The sequence below is a fragment of the Danio rerio genome, chromosome 10, assembly GCF_049306965.1.
Source record: "Danio rerio strain Tuebingen ecotype United States chromosome 10, GRCz12tu, whole genome shotgun sequence".
Classification (NCBI taxonomy): domain Eukaryota; kingdom Metazoa; phylum Chordata; class Actinopteri; order Cypriniformes; family Danionidae; genus Danio; species Danio rerio.
This window is the reverse complement of record NC_133185.1, coordinates 3,735,914-3,748,813: the sequence shown is the minus strand read 5'-3', so window position 1 is coordinate 3,748,813 and position 12,900 is coordinate 3,735,914. Positions and strand designations below refer to the sequence as shown.

The following is a 12,900-nucleotide window of genomic DNA, read 5'->3' as shown; positions in this document are numbered from 1 at the left end:
AAAAGATGTTTTTCCTTTCATTTCAGGTCAAATTCATCCATGATCAGACATCTGCAAACCCAAAATACAGAGGATTTTTCCACGGTGTAAGGGAAATAGTCAGAACACAAGGTACATCCGCACAGAGAATCACTTATACAGCAGCGCCTCCTTTTGGAGATACAATGAAACACAAGACACACGCACACACATTTATTTAAAGAGATGTGCACAGTGGTTAGCACTGTCACCTTACAACACGAGGATCGCTGGTTCGAGTCCCAGCTGGGTCAGTTGGCATTTCTGTATAAAGTTTGCATGTTCTCCCAGTGTTGCTGTGTGTTTCCTCTGGGTGCTCCGGTTTTCTCATAGTCCGAACACATGCGCTATAACTGAATAAACTAAATTGGCCGTAGTGTATGAGTAAATGAGAGTGTATGGGTGTTTCCCAGTACTGGGTGGCGGTTGTTAGGGCATCCGCTGCATAAAACATATGCTGGAATAATTGGTGGTTCATTCTGCTGTGGCGACCTCTGATAAATAAGGGACTAAGGTATATATACAGTCAGAATTATTAGCCCCCCTATGAATTTTATTGTCTTTTTAAAATATTTCATAAAGAATGTTTAACAGAGCCAACAGAGTTTAACTTTTGCAAATATATAACATTTTTGATGCTACTTTCACTTTTAATAGAAAAATTTAAATGCAGAAGAAATATAGGAACATACTTAAATGAGATGATAGCGTGATAGGATGGTAAAATACAGGAGAATCTCAGCAAAAACAGGAGGGTTGACAGGTATGTTCATATGATCTCACATGACCATCATGTGGTGCATCAGTCCTTATGACCACCACACTTATTAACATTTAACCCCTAATCTAATCAATTATTCAGACCACATGGAGTTCGTTTAACCATAAAGTTAACCCGTCATTATAATCCAATAGAACAGGGGTTTTCAAAGTGTGAGGCCTGCCTCCCCTGGGGGGCGCCAGAGCATGTCAGGGGAGGCGCGGGAAAAAAATGTATATAATAAAAATATAATTATTAAGTTTAATTATTATATGTATTTTTTATTAAATTTAAACGTTTTAATTAAACAAAGCTAAAAAAAATAATACGTCAAAAATAAGAAAACCTTTTTTACCCAGAAGGCCATAGCTGTGAATTCGCTTCTGTTTGGCAAGCCCGCCAATACAGGTATATGCCTGCTAATACAATGGATTGGTTTCTGAGACCCCCCCGATTCAAAGCCTTCAAGTTTAGGGCTTAAACCCAAAAGACGACGATATGATGATCAGTATTTAAGTTTAGGATTTACGTGGACAGGAACAGCTGATGAACCACCACCTTTATGTGTGGTTTGTCAAGATATTTTGGCTAATGACAGCATGAGACCCGCTAAACTTCGACTGTTTTGACTGGGATGGACAGTTCTTGGATCTGTTCTATTCATATTGAACAATCATCCTAGTTTTAAAAACGTTATATTAAAATACTTGTTATTACTCTGTAAATAATTGCACCTTCATGCAAATGTTGATAAAAGTGAGTTAACAGTCTGACATCTGTCTGTGTCTTTATATATACTGTATATATATATATATATATATATATATATATATATATATATATATATATATATATATGTGTGTGTGTGTGTGTGTGTGTGCGTGTTTGGAAGGAGGAGGGCGCCAATGGATAAGTTGTGTCAAAAGGGAGGCCCACTGTCTTAGACTTTGAAAAACCCTGCAATAGAACAAGTGGCCTCATTTATCAAGACTCTTTTATGACTCTTTTTATCAGGACTCAAAGGAACATATCAGGGATTGACAGCAACCGTCTTGAAGCAGGGCTCAAACCAGGCCATCCGATTCTACGTGATGACCGCTCTGAGAAACTGGTACAAAGGTCTGAGCCACGATACAGTCACCAGAATTACAGAATGACTCGTAATCCAACGATTTGTAAAAACTCCAACCGTCACTGTTTTCAGGAGATAACCCTAATAAGAGTATTAACCCTGTGGTAACCGGGCTGTTTGGAGCCGTCGCTGGAGCCGCCAGCGTGTTCGGAAATACTCCACTGGATGTGATTAAAACTAGAATGCAGGTTTGTAGTGATAGACAAACATTAACATTGTCTTGCATACAGAAGAACGTTTTCATGTGTGTTTTTCAATAACGTTCACAGGGATTGGAAGCTCACAAATATAAGAGCACAGTGGACTGCGCCATCAAAATCATGAAATATGAAGGACCGGCTGCGTAAGTGAACACAGTCGCAAGATAAAAACAAAGAAGAACAAGAATGTACAATGTTTTGGTTGAAAATGTTACATTTCATATAAAAGAAATTGTATTTTATTATAAAATATAATAATGAAAATGTATTAAATAATATAATATAATTCATTAATATAATTAATATACTGTATATATATATATATATATATATATATATATATATATATATATATATATATATATATATATATATATATATATATATATATATTGTTTTCTTGCATTTGGAAAGTATTGATAGCGTTTCACTTTTTCCACATTTGTTTATGTTACAACCTTATTCCAACATGCATTAAATTCATTGATTTCCTCAACATTCTACACACAATCCCCCATAATGACAATGTGAAAAAGAGTTTTTGAAATTGTTGCAAATTTAATAAAAATAAAAAACCTGAAAAATCAGATATACATCAGTATTCACAGCCTTTGCTCAATACTTTGTTGATGCACCTTTGCCAGCAATTACAGCCTCAAGTCTTTTTGAATATGATGCCACATGCTTGGCACACCTGTCTTTGGGAATTTTCCCCCATTCCTCTTAGCAGTGCCTCTCAAGCTCTGTCAGGTTGGATGGGAGGCGACGGTGTACAGCCATTTTCAGATCTCTCCAGAGATGTTCAATAGGATTTAGGTCTGGGCTCTGGCTGGGCCACTCAATGACATTCACTTAGTTGTTGTGAAGCCACTTCATTGATATTTTGGCGGTGTGCTTTGGGTCACTGTCCTGCTGGAAGATGAAGCGTCGCCCCAGTCTGAGGTCAAGAGCACTCTGAAGCAGGTCTTCATTCAGGATGTCTCTACATTGCTGCATTCCTCTTTCCCTCTATCCTGACTAGTCTTCCAGTTCCTGCTGCTGAACAACATCCCCACAGCATGATGATGCCACCACCATGCTTCACTGTAGGGATGGTATTAGCCAGGGGATGAGAGCTGCCTGCTTTTCTCCAAACGTAGCGCCTTGCATTCACTCCAAAGAGTTCAGTTTTAGTCTCATCAGATCAGAGCAGAGAGTTTAGTTTCTGATGGTCTGAGAGTCCTTCAGATGCCTTTTAGAAATTCTATCCGGGGAGTGTCTTCTGTCTGGCCACTCTACCATACAGGCCTGATTGGTGGATTGCTGCACAGATGGTTGTCCTTCTGTAAGGTTCTCCTCTCTCCACAGAAGAACGCTGGAGGTCAGACAGAGTGACCATTGGGTTATTGATCACCTCCCTGACTAAGGCCTTTCTCCCCCCCCCCGATCACTCAGCTTAGATGCCCGGCCAGCTCTAGGAAGAGTCCTGGTGGTTCTAAACATCTTCCACTTACGGATGATGGAGGCCGCTGTGCTCATTGGAGCTTTCAGAGCAGCAGAAATGTTTCTGTAACCTTCCCCAGCCTTGTGCCTCGAGACAATCCTGTCTTGGAGGTCTACAGTCAATTCCTTTGTCTTCATGCTTGGTTTGTGCTTTGACATGCACTGTCAACCCTGGGACATTATATAGACAGGTGTAGGGCTTTTCAAATCATGTCCAATCAACTGAATTGACCACAGGTGAACTCAGTGAAGCTGCTGAAACATCTCAAGAATGATCAGTGGAAACAGAATGTACCTGAGCTCAATTTAGAGCTTCACGCCTAAGCCTGTGAATACTGATGTAGATGTGATTTTTCAGCTTTTTTATTTCTAATAAATTTGCAACAACTTCAAAAACTGTTTCTTCACATTGTCATTATGGGGGATTGTGTGTAGAATGTTGAGGAAATAAATGAATGTAATCCATTTTGGAATAAGCCTGTAAAATAAACAAATGTGGGAAAAAGTCAAGCACTATCAATACTTTCCGCATGCACTGTATCTTCTTGTCTTACTATTTAAAAGCATATCATTTAAAAAATTTAAGTATGAATTCATGCACTCACTATGATTCCTCTCTTTCCTCTAGATTCTACAAAGGCACAGTCCCCAGGTTAGGTCGGGTGTGTATGGATGTGGCCATAGTGTTCATAATCTATGAAGAAGTTGTTAAAGTGCTTAACAAGGTGTGGAAGACGGACTGATGGAAATCTGATGACATCACAGCGGTGCGACAAAACAAAAGCGTTTACACAGCGGCCAAAACACCTGCTCACAGCAGAGGAAAATCACTGGATTGTGCTTAACTGATGACCTTAATGCAATCAACACACACACATACTTGTATATATGGTTTACGAGGACTCTACATAAGTGTAATGTATTTTACACTGTAAACCAAACACTTATTATATGGCCCTACTCATAAACCCAACGCTCACAGCTAATTCTGAACGTCAAAAGATTTGATTTTTAAGCGTTTTGAATTATGAGGACACAAGTTATGTCCTCGTAAACATCCTTAAAGGGATAGTTCACCTAAAACTGAAGATTTCCTGTTAGTTTACTCACCCACAGGTCATATAAGATGTACTTCTTTTCTTCAGTATGACAATGAAGGTTTTTAGTTGAATCTGTGTATCTTGAAGATACGTATAATGGCAGTGAATGGTGACAGGTTTTTTAGGCTAAAAATAAACACTTACAAAGTCCAAATTGCTCCTGATGACACTATGAGGTCTTGTTAAGCAAAACAATCGGTCTAAGGATAAGAAATTGAACATTGTTTACTATATTATTAGCTTTAATCCACAGCCTGCTCAAACAGATAATGTGCAAAAGTAATCTGGTCGCTTTTGATGGTGAAAGAATGACCAGGCTGTGGATTAAAGCTAATAATATTGTTAATAATGTTCAATTTTTTAATCGTTTTGCTTCACAAGAGCTCAGTGTGTCATCAGGAGTCATGACTATTAATTTGGACTCGTTTGCTTGTGTTTATTTTTTATCTAAAAACCCGTCACCATTCACTTCCATTATATCACCAAGAACCACAGATTCAGCTCAGAATCTTCTTTAATGTTCTACTGAAGACTAAAATACATCTAGGATGGCCTGTGGGTGAGTAAACTAACAGAAAATGTACATTTTTGCATGAACTATCTCTTTAAGAGAGCACAACTTGTTCATACCGATGTCATTTTACAATTTTGTCCTCGTAAACCACATAAACAAGTAAACACACACACCAACAAAGATTCCCCTGTCTAATTTAAAGACAACCCACATCAAGAGAGTAAATACTAGCGTTTTACCCCCCCCCCCCCCCCCCCCCAAAAAAAAAATCCTATTATTATTTTTAATAAACATAATCTTTTATAGAAAGCTACATCTTCAGGATTCACTCAGATTTTATTTATATTTTTTTAAACAACATTTAGAGTAGTACCATTAAAAAAAGACAAGTCATTCCAGTTTTTCTAACGTGCAATTTACCAGCAAACCTTAATTGTATTTTCCTATAGGAAGTGCTCAGGACATCCTGAGGAACAGAAAACGCGTCTTAGAAAAGATCTCAAGCTTTTGTCGCTCTCTGAGATGCATAAAATAAGTCTAAAGATCACCAAAGTTTTATTAAAGAAAGCTAATTTTATACCCTACATAAGTGGTACAAATGATACATGCACTTTCACATTAAGTCGTAATTCAGGTGATTATTTTAAGTGCCTATATTAATATAATTTCATTTTATTTTTGTTTAATTCTACTTGTTTACATGAAGTCATTTCAATAATCTGCTTATAATTTCACCCTGCTGTAAGGGTTTATCATAATAACGTCAATAACAACTCTTAAATCTAAAGCATCAAATGATATGCTGTGCATAAACACAAATAATAAAAATAAAAAAAACGTAACAAACGTTGATTCACCCAAGCGCGCGTCACCAAAGAGCCAGATTACTCTTTTACTGTACTTACTGTACACCTGATGAATGTTCAACCCTATATAGAAGTCTGATGCATGGAAATATATGTAAAAATTGCAACATTGGCTCATTCTGAAAATGTAGCCCTGTATACATTTCTGGAGATCGCGAATTATGTAGCCAGTTACGTATGGCAGCATTTCGTCGATAACACAAACGCTACTGGGCGGTATGATGCCATTTCTTTTTCTCGCTTACCAGCTGACCGATTACCGCCGTATGGACGGCTGTTGCCAGTTTGTCTGGTAGCTTGACACGTACATCGGCAGACTTGAGCTGCAGAGCAGAGTTGATTGTGACGACGGGGTTCGAGTCTGGCGAAAAATGGTTCCAGGAAGCAGATAAAACAAAAGCCAAAATCAAAATAAACAAGTGAATAACAGGGTGAAGATGTGGTAAAATTCGAAAAGGTAGTAAAAAGCAGGCTGCCGCAAGGGTTTTTCTATTTTTGGATTGCTTTTGAAAACACTTTCGGTTGGATTTTGGGGAAGGAGGAGGGTGGGTCAGTTGATTGGTCAGTCAGTCATTCTGTAAGTCAGTCAGTCGACAGCAGCCTCTGGTGGATTTACATGAGAACAGCAGGTGCGAATGGCACTGGCAAGAAAAAATTGAGATCTGAAAAAGCGTACGCAGCAGCCTTTGGTGTATTCGCGAAAACAAAAAGCGAAGCTCCTCGGACGAATTTGGCGATCTCCAGAAATGTATATAGGGGTACATAATCAGAATGAGTTGTTCCATTTGTTCCACACAATTCCTTAATGTTCTCAAAACATAAATTGATTAAGTTAACTTGATTGTTTTAAAAAATTGAAGTGGATTAGACGTAAAACAATTAAGTTGTCCTAAAAAAAATCATAATTCTTCGTTCACACCAGATGCAGATGAAGCGTCAAGCGTGAGGGATTTACATGTTAAGTCAATGCAAAGATGAAAATAGACATCCTGTGACATAATTCGCGTGAATGAGGTGGCACTTGTGAAGCGAATTTGATGCATGAATGAAGTGAATTTGACGTGGGAATGAAACAAATTTGACGCACGGATGAAGCGAATTTGATGCATGAATTAAGCAAATTTAAAGCGAGAATGAAGCGAATTTGATGTGGGACTGAGACAAATTTGACACGGGAATGAAGCGAATTTGACGCGGGAACGAATCGAATTCGACACGCAAATTAAGCGAATTTGATGCGCGAATGAAGCAAATTCAACACGCGAATGAAGTGAATTTGACGCACGAATAAGGCGAATTTGACGTGGGAATGAAGCAAATTTGATGCGCTAATGAAGCTAATTTGACGCGTGAATGAAGCGAATTTGACGTGGGAATGAATCGAATTTGAACCGCGAACAAAGCGAATTTGACATGGAAATAAAGCAAATTTGACACGCGAATGAAACAAATTTGATGCGGAAATAAATCGAATTTGACACGTGAATGAAGCAAATTTGATGCAAGAATGAAGCAAATTTGGCGCAGGAAATTAATCGAATTCGACACACAAACGAAGCGAATTTGACGTGAGAATAAAGCGAATTTGATGCGTGAATGTATCGAATTTGACACGCAAACGAAGCGAATTTGACGTGAGAGTAAAGCGAATTTGATGCGCAAATGTATCGAATTTGACACGCAAACGAATGAATTTGACGTGCGAATAAAACGAATTTGACTCGGGAATGAAGCGAATTAGACACACAAACAAAGCAAATTTGATGCGAGAATGAAGCAAGTAAACTTAAAATGTCTACTCGTATATTTTCACGTGAATAGCATGAATTATTTATGCGTGCCACGTCTGGTGTGAACAGCGTAACAATTGTGTTGTTACAGCTCATTTTAAATAAGTGGTTAGAACAAGCAGCAAGAGTCATTTTCTGAGTTTACGTGAAATCCAAATATGGACCTTGTATGTAAAATATGCAGATTTAATTACATAATTTGCATAAATTACCATATATTAGATTTCTATGTGGGACAGATCTGGTCAGAACCTCTTAAACGCTGATCACGAATCAGTACAAGCCTTAAAAATGATTCAGCGTGCTTATTTCTTTAGTTTCTTTCTCCTGCTACCTCAAGACATTCTTACAAATCTGTAAAGACTTACAGAGGTATAATATTCAGCGGGTTTTATATGGTGTCCCAACATCTAGAATTATACCGCAGACTGACATGTAACGGGTTGGAGAAAGTGAGGTTACGCTTTATTTTAAGGTGACGTGGTTATGATATAACTATTGATTTAACTACTGAGTACCATTAATTAATTACATGTACTTTACTATATGGTTGAGGTTAGAATGTTGGTTGGGTTAAGGGTTATGCATAATTCATTGTAATTACTTATGTAATGTGTGTAACTACGTCACCTTAAAGCTCACTTTTCGGTTGTAAATCAAAGTGTTCACACCAGACCTGAGAACTCCAGTGGCTTAACTTGTAGTATGCAACTGTTTTAGAGTATGAACAATATGTATTTTGCCCTGTCCGCACATCGTTATGGAAGTTTTATGGGAATTTTACAAAATATCATTTGTGCCTGTGGTTCTTGACTCAGTTGAAAGACATGTTTTAGATATACTGTAGCGCCATGTATCTGAAAGATAACCACGCTTCAGCCAAAAACTTGATATGGTGTTTTTTGGGAGGGGGGATTTTGTGTACAGTATGGCTTAGCTGACCCATGTTGGGCCAGGAAACGACACTGGGAGAAACATAGGATTTTATTTTGTGTTTCTGTGAATGCATTCCAAACGTGTGACCTAAAATATGCATTACAATTGTGAACAAAAGAAATGTATACAGTGTGCCTTCAGCTCATGTTGTAATTAAAAATAAATTATGCTGACTGTTCAAAATGAGTCTGTTTTGTTTCATATTCCAAAATAAATTAAGCATACTCCATATATATATATATATATATATATATATATATATATATATATATATATATATATATATATATATATATATATATATATATATATATACCGGCCACTTTATTAGGTACACCTTAATAGTACTTTGTTGGACCGCCTTTTGCCTTCAGAACTGCCTTAATCCTTCATGGCACAGAATCAACAAGGTACTGGAAATATTCCTCAGAGATTTTGGTCCTCATTGACATGATAGCATCACGCAGATGCTGCAGATATGTTGGCTGCACATCCATGATGTGAACCTCCCGTTCCATCTCATCTCAAAGGTGCTCTATTTGATTGAGTTCTGGTGACTGTGGAGGCCATTTGAGTTTAGTGAACTCATTGTCATGTTCAAGAAACCAGTCTGAGATGATTTACGCTTAATGACATGGAGTGTTATCCTGCTGAAAGTAGCCATCAGAAGATGTGTACACTGTAGTCATAAAGGGATGGACATGATCAGCAACAATACTCAGGTAGGCTGTGGCACTGATGCAATGCTCAATTGGTATTAATGGACCCAAAGTGTGCCAAGAAAATCTCCCCCACACCATTACACCACCACCACCAGCCTGAACCGTTGATATAAGGCAGGATGAATCCCTACTTTCATGTTATTGAAGCCAAATTCTGACCCAACCACCTGAATGTGGCAGCAGAAATGGAGACTCATCAGACCAGGCGACGTTTCTCCAATCTTCTATTGTCCAGTTTTGGTGAGCCTGTGTGAATTGTAGCCTCAGTTTCCTGTTCTTAGTTACAGGAGTGGCACCCGGTGTGGTTTTCTGCTGCTGTAGCCCATCCACATCAAGGTTAGTCTGCCTCATGCTCTTCTGCAGACCAGCTGGAGCCAGTCTGGCCATTCTCCTCTGACCTCTGGCACCAACAAACATGTCACGTTTAAAGTCACTATAAACACCTTTCTTAGATGATAGATAGATAGATAGATAGATAGATAGATAGATAGATAGATAGATAGATAGATAGATAAATAGATAGATAGATAGATAGATAGATAGATAGATAGATAGATAGATAGATAGATAGATAGATAGATAGATAGATAGATAGATAGATAGATAGATAGATAGATAGATAATAAAACTCTCAAGAGATAAAGAGATTCTTTCCAAAATATTTTTTAAAAATGGAATTTGACGTGAGAGTAAAGCGAATTTGATGCGCAAATGTATCGAATTTGACACGCAAACGAATGAATTTGACGTGCGAATAAAACGAATTTGACTCGGGAATGAAGCGAATTAGACACACAAACAAAGCAAATTTGATGCGAGAATGAAGCAAGTAAACTTAAAATGTCTACTCGTATATTTTCACGTGAATAGCATGAATTATTTATGCGTGCCACGTCTGGTGTGAACAGCGTAACAATTGTGTTGTTACAGCTCATTTTAAATAAGTGGTTAGAACAAGCAGCAAGAGTCATTTTCTGAGTTTACGTGAAATCCAAATATGGACCTTGTATGTAAAATATGCAGATTTAATTACATAATTTGCATAAATTACCATATATTAGATTTCTATGTGGGACAGATCTGGTCAGAACCTCTTAAACGCTGATCACGAATCAGTACAAGCCTTAAAAATGATTCAGCGTGCTTATTTCTTTAGTTTCTTTCTCCTGCTACCTCAAGACATTCTTACAAATCTGTAAAGACTTACAGAGGTATAATATTCAGCGGGTTTTATATGGTGTCCCAACATCTAGAATTATACCGCAGACTGACATGTAACGGGTTGGAGAAAGTGAGGTTACGCTTTATTTTAAGGTGACGTGGTTATGATATAACTATTGATTTAACTACTGAGTACCATTAATTAATTACATGTACTTTACTATATGGTTGAGGTTAGAATGTTGGTTGGGTTAAGGGTTATGCATAATTCATTGTAATTACTTATGTAATGTGTGTAACTACGTCACCTTAAAGCTCACTTTTCGGTTGTAAATCAAAGTGTTCACACCAGACCTGAGAACTCCAGTGGCTTAACTTGTAGTATGCAACTGTTTTAGAGTATGAACAATATGTATTTTGCCCTGTCCGCACATCGTTATGGAAGTTTTATGGGAATTTTACAAAATATCATTTGTGCCTGTGGTTCTTGACTCAGTTGAAAGACATGTTTTAGATATACTGTAGCGCCATGTATCTGAAAGATAACCACGCTTCAGCCAAAAACTTGATATGGTGTTTTTTGGGAGGGGGGATTTTGTGTACAGTATGGCTTAGCTGACCCATGTTGGGCCAGGAAACGACACTGGGAGAAACATAGGATTTTATTTTGTGTTTCTGTGAATGCATTCCAAACGTGTGACCTAAAATATGCATTACAATTGTGAACAAAAGAAATGTATACAGTGTGCCTTCAGCTCATGTTGTAATTAAAAATAAATTATGCTGACTGTTCAAAATGAGTCTGTTTTGTTTCATATTCCAAAATAAATTAAGCATACTCCATATATATATATATATATATATATATATATATATATATATATATATATATATATATATATATATATATATATATATATATATATATATATATATATATATACCGGCCACTTTATTAGGTACACCTTAATAGTACTTTGTTGGACCGCCTTTTGCCTTCAGAACTGCCTTAATCCTTCATGGCACAGAATCAACAAGGTACTGGAAATATTCCTCAGAGATTTTGGTCCTCATTGACATGATAGCATCACGCAGATGCTGCAGATATGTTGGCTGCACATCCATGATGTGAACCTCCCGTTCCATCTCATCTCAAAGGTGCTCTATTTGATTGAGTTCTGGTGACTGTGGAGGCCATTTGAGTTTAGTGAACTCATTGTCATGTTCAAGAAACCAGTCTGAGATGATTTACGCTTAATGACATGGAGTGTTATCCTGCTGAAAGTAGCCATCAGAAGATGTGTACACTGTAGTCATAAAGGGATGGACATGATCAGCAACAATACTCAGGTAGGCTGTGGCACTGATGCAATGCTCAATTGGTATTAATGGACCCAAAGTGTGCCAAGAAAATCTCCCCCACACCATTACACCACCACCACCAGCCTGAACCGTTGATATAAGGCAGGATGAATCCCTACTTTCATGTTATTGAAGCCAAATTCTGACCCAACCACCTGAATGTGGCAGCAGAAATGGAGACTCATCAGACCAGGCGACGTTTCTCCAATCTTCTATTGTCCAGTTTTGGTGAGCCTGTGTGAATTGTAGCCTCAGTTTCCTGTTCTTAGTTACAGGAGTGGCACCCGGTGTGGTTTTCTGCTGCTGTAGCCCATCCACATCAAGGTTAGTCTGCCTCATGCTCTTCTGCAGACCAGCTGGAGCCAGTCTGGCCATTCTCCTCTGACCTCTGGCACCAACAAACATGTCACGTTTAAAGTCACTATAAACACCTTTCTTAGATGATAGATAGATAGATAGATAGATAGATAGATAGATAGATAGATAGATAGATAGATAGATAAATAGATAGATAGATAGATAGATAGATAGATAGATAGATAGATAGATAGATAGATAGATAGATAGATAGATAGATAGATAGATAGATAGATAGATAGATAGATAGATAGATAGATAGATAGATAGATAGATAGATAATAAAACTCTCAAGAGATAAAGAGATTCTTTCCAAAATATTTTTTAAAAATGGTAATTACAAGAACCATTCACTAACTTGTGAACTTCAAGGTATAGATGTCAAATACATATGTATCATTGCACTATAATGTCAGAAGAAAAAAGCGGAAGCGTAAATGATGCTGCACTAACACAGAGGCAGTGACCTTGTCAAATGTGCGCTCTGGCTTTCCGTATTT

General features: G+C 37.6%; 1 protein-coding gene across 3 annotated transcripts in view; it reads left to right on the top strand.

Moving 5' to 3' along the window:
* slc25a1b (slc25a1 solute carrier family 25 member 1b) overlaps nucleotides 1-8,981 on the top strand; it is a 30,189-nt gene extending 21,208 nt beyond the window's left edge. Inside the window, exons 5-10 of one of the 3 annotated variants that reach the window (XM_073914213.1) lie at nucleotides 27-111; nucleotides 1,793-1,897; nucleotides 1,983-2,098; nucleotides 2,180-2,253; nucleotides 4,221-4,317; nucleotides 5,240-8,981. In XM_073914213.1, the coding sequence (XP_073770314.1) occupies nucleotides 27-111; nucleotides 1,793-1,897; nucleotides 1,983-2,098; nucleotides 2,180-2,253; nucleotides 4,221-4,317; nucleotides 5,240-5,401 (639 nt within the window). In that variant the 3' untranslated portion in view covers nucleotides 5,402-8,981. Of the gene's footprint in view, nucleotides 1-26; nucleotides 112-1,792; nucleotides 1,898-1,982; nucleotides 2,099-2,179; nucleotides 2,254-4,220 lie in introns of all 3 variants that reach the window. The other 2 variants (XM_073914214.1, NM_001326528.1) reach the window with 2 other exon arrangements.
* Nucleotides 8,982-12,900: the final 3,919 nt, after the last annotated feature.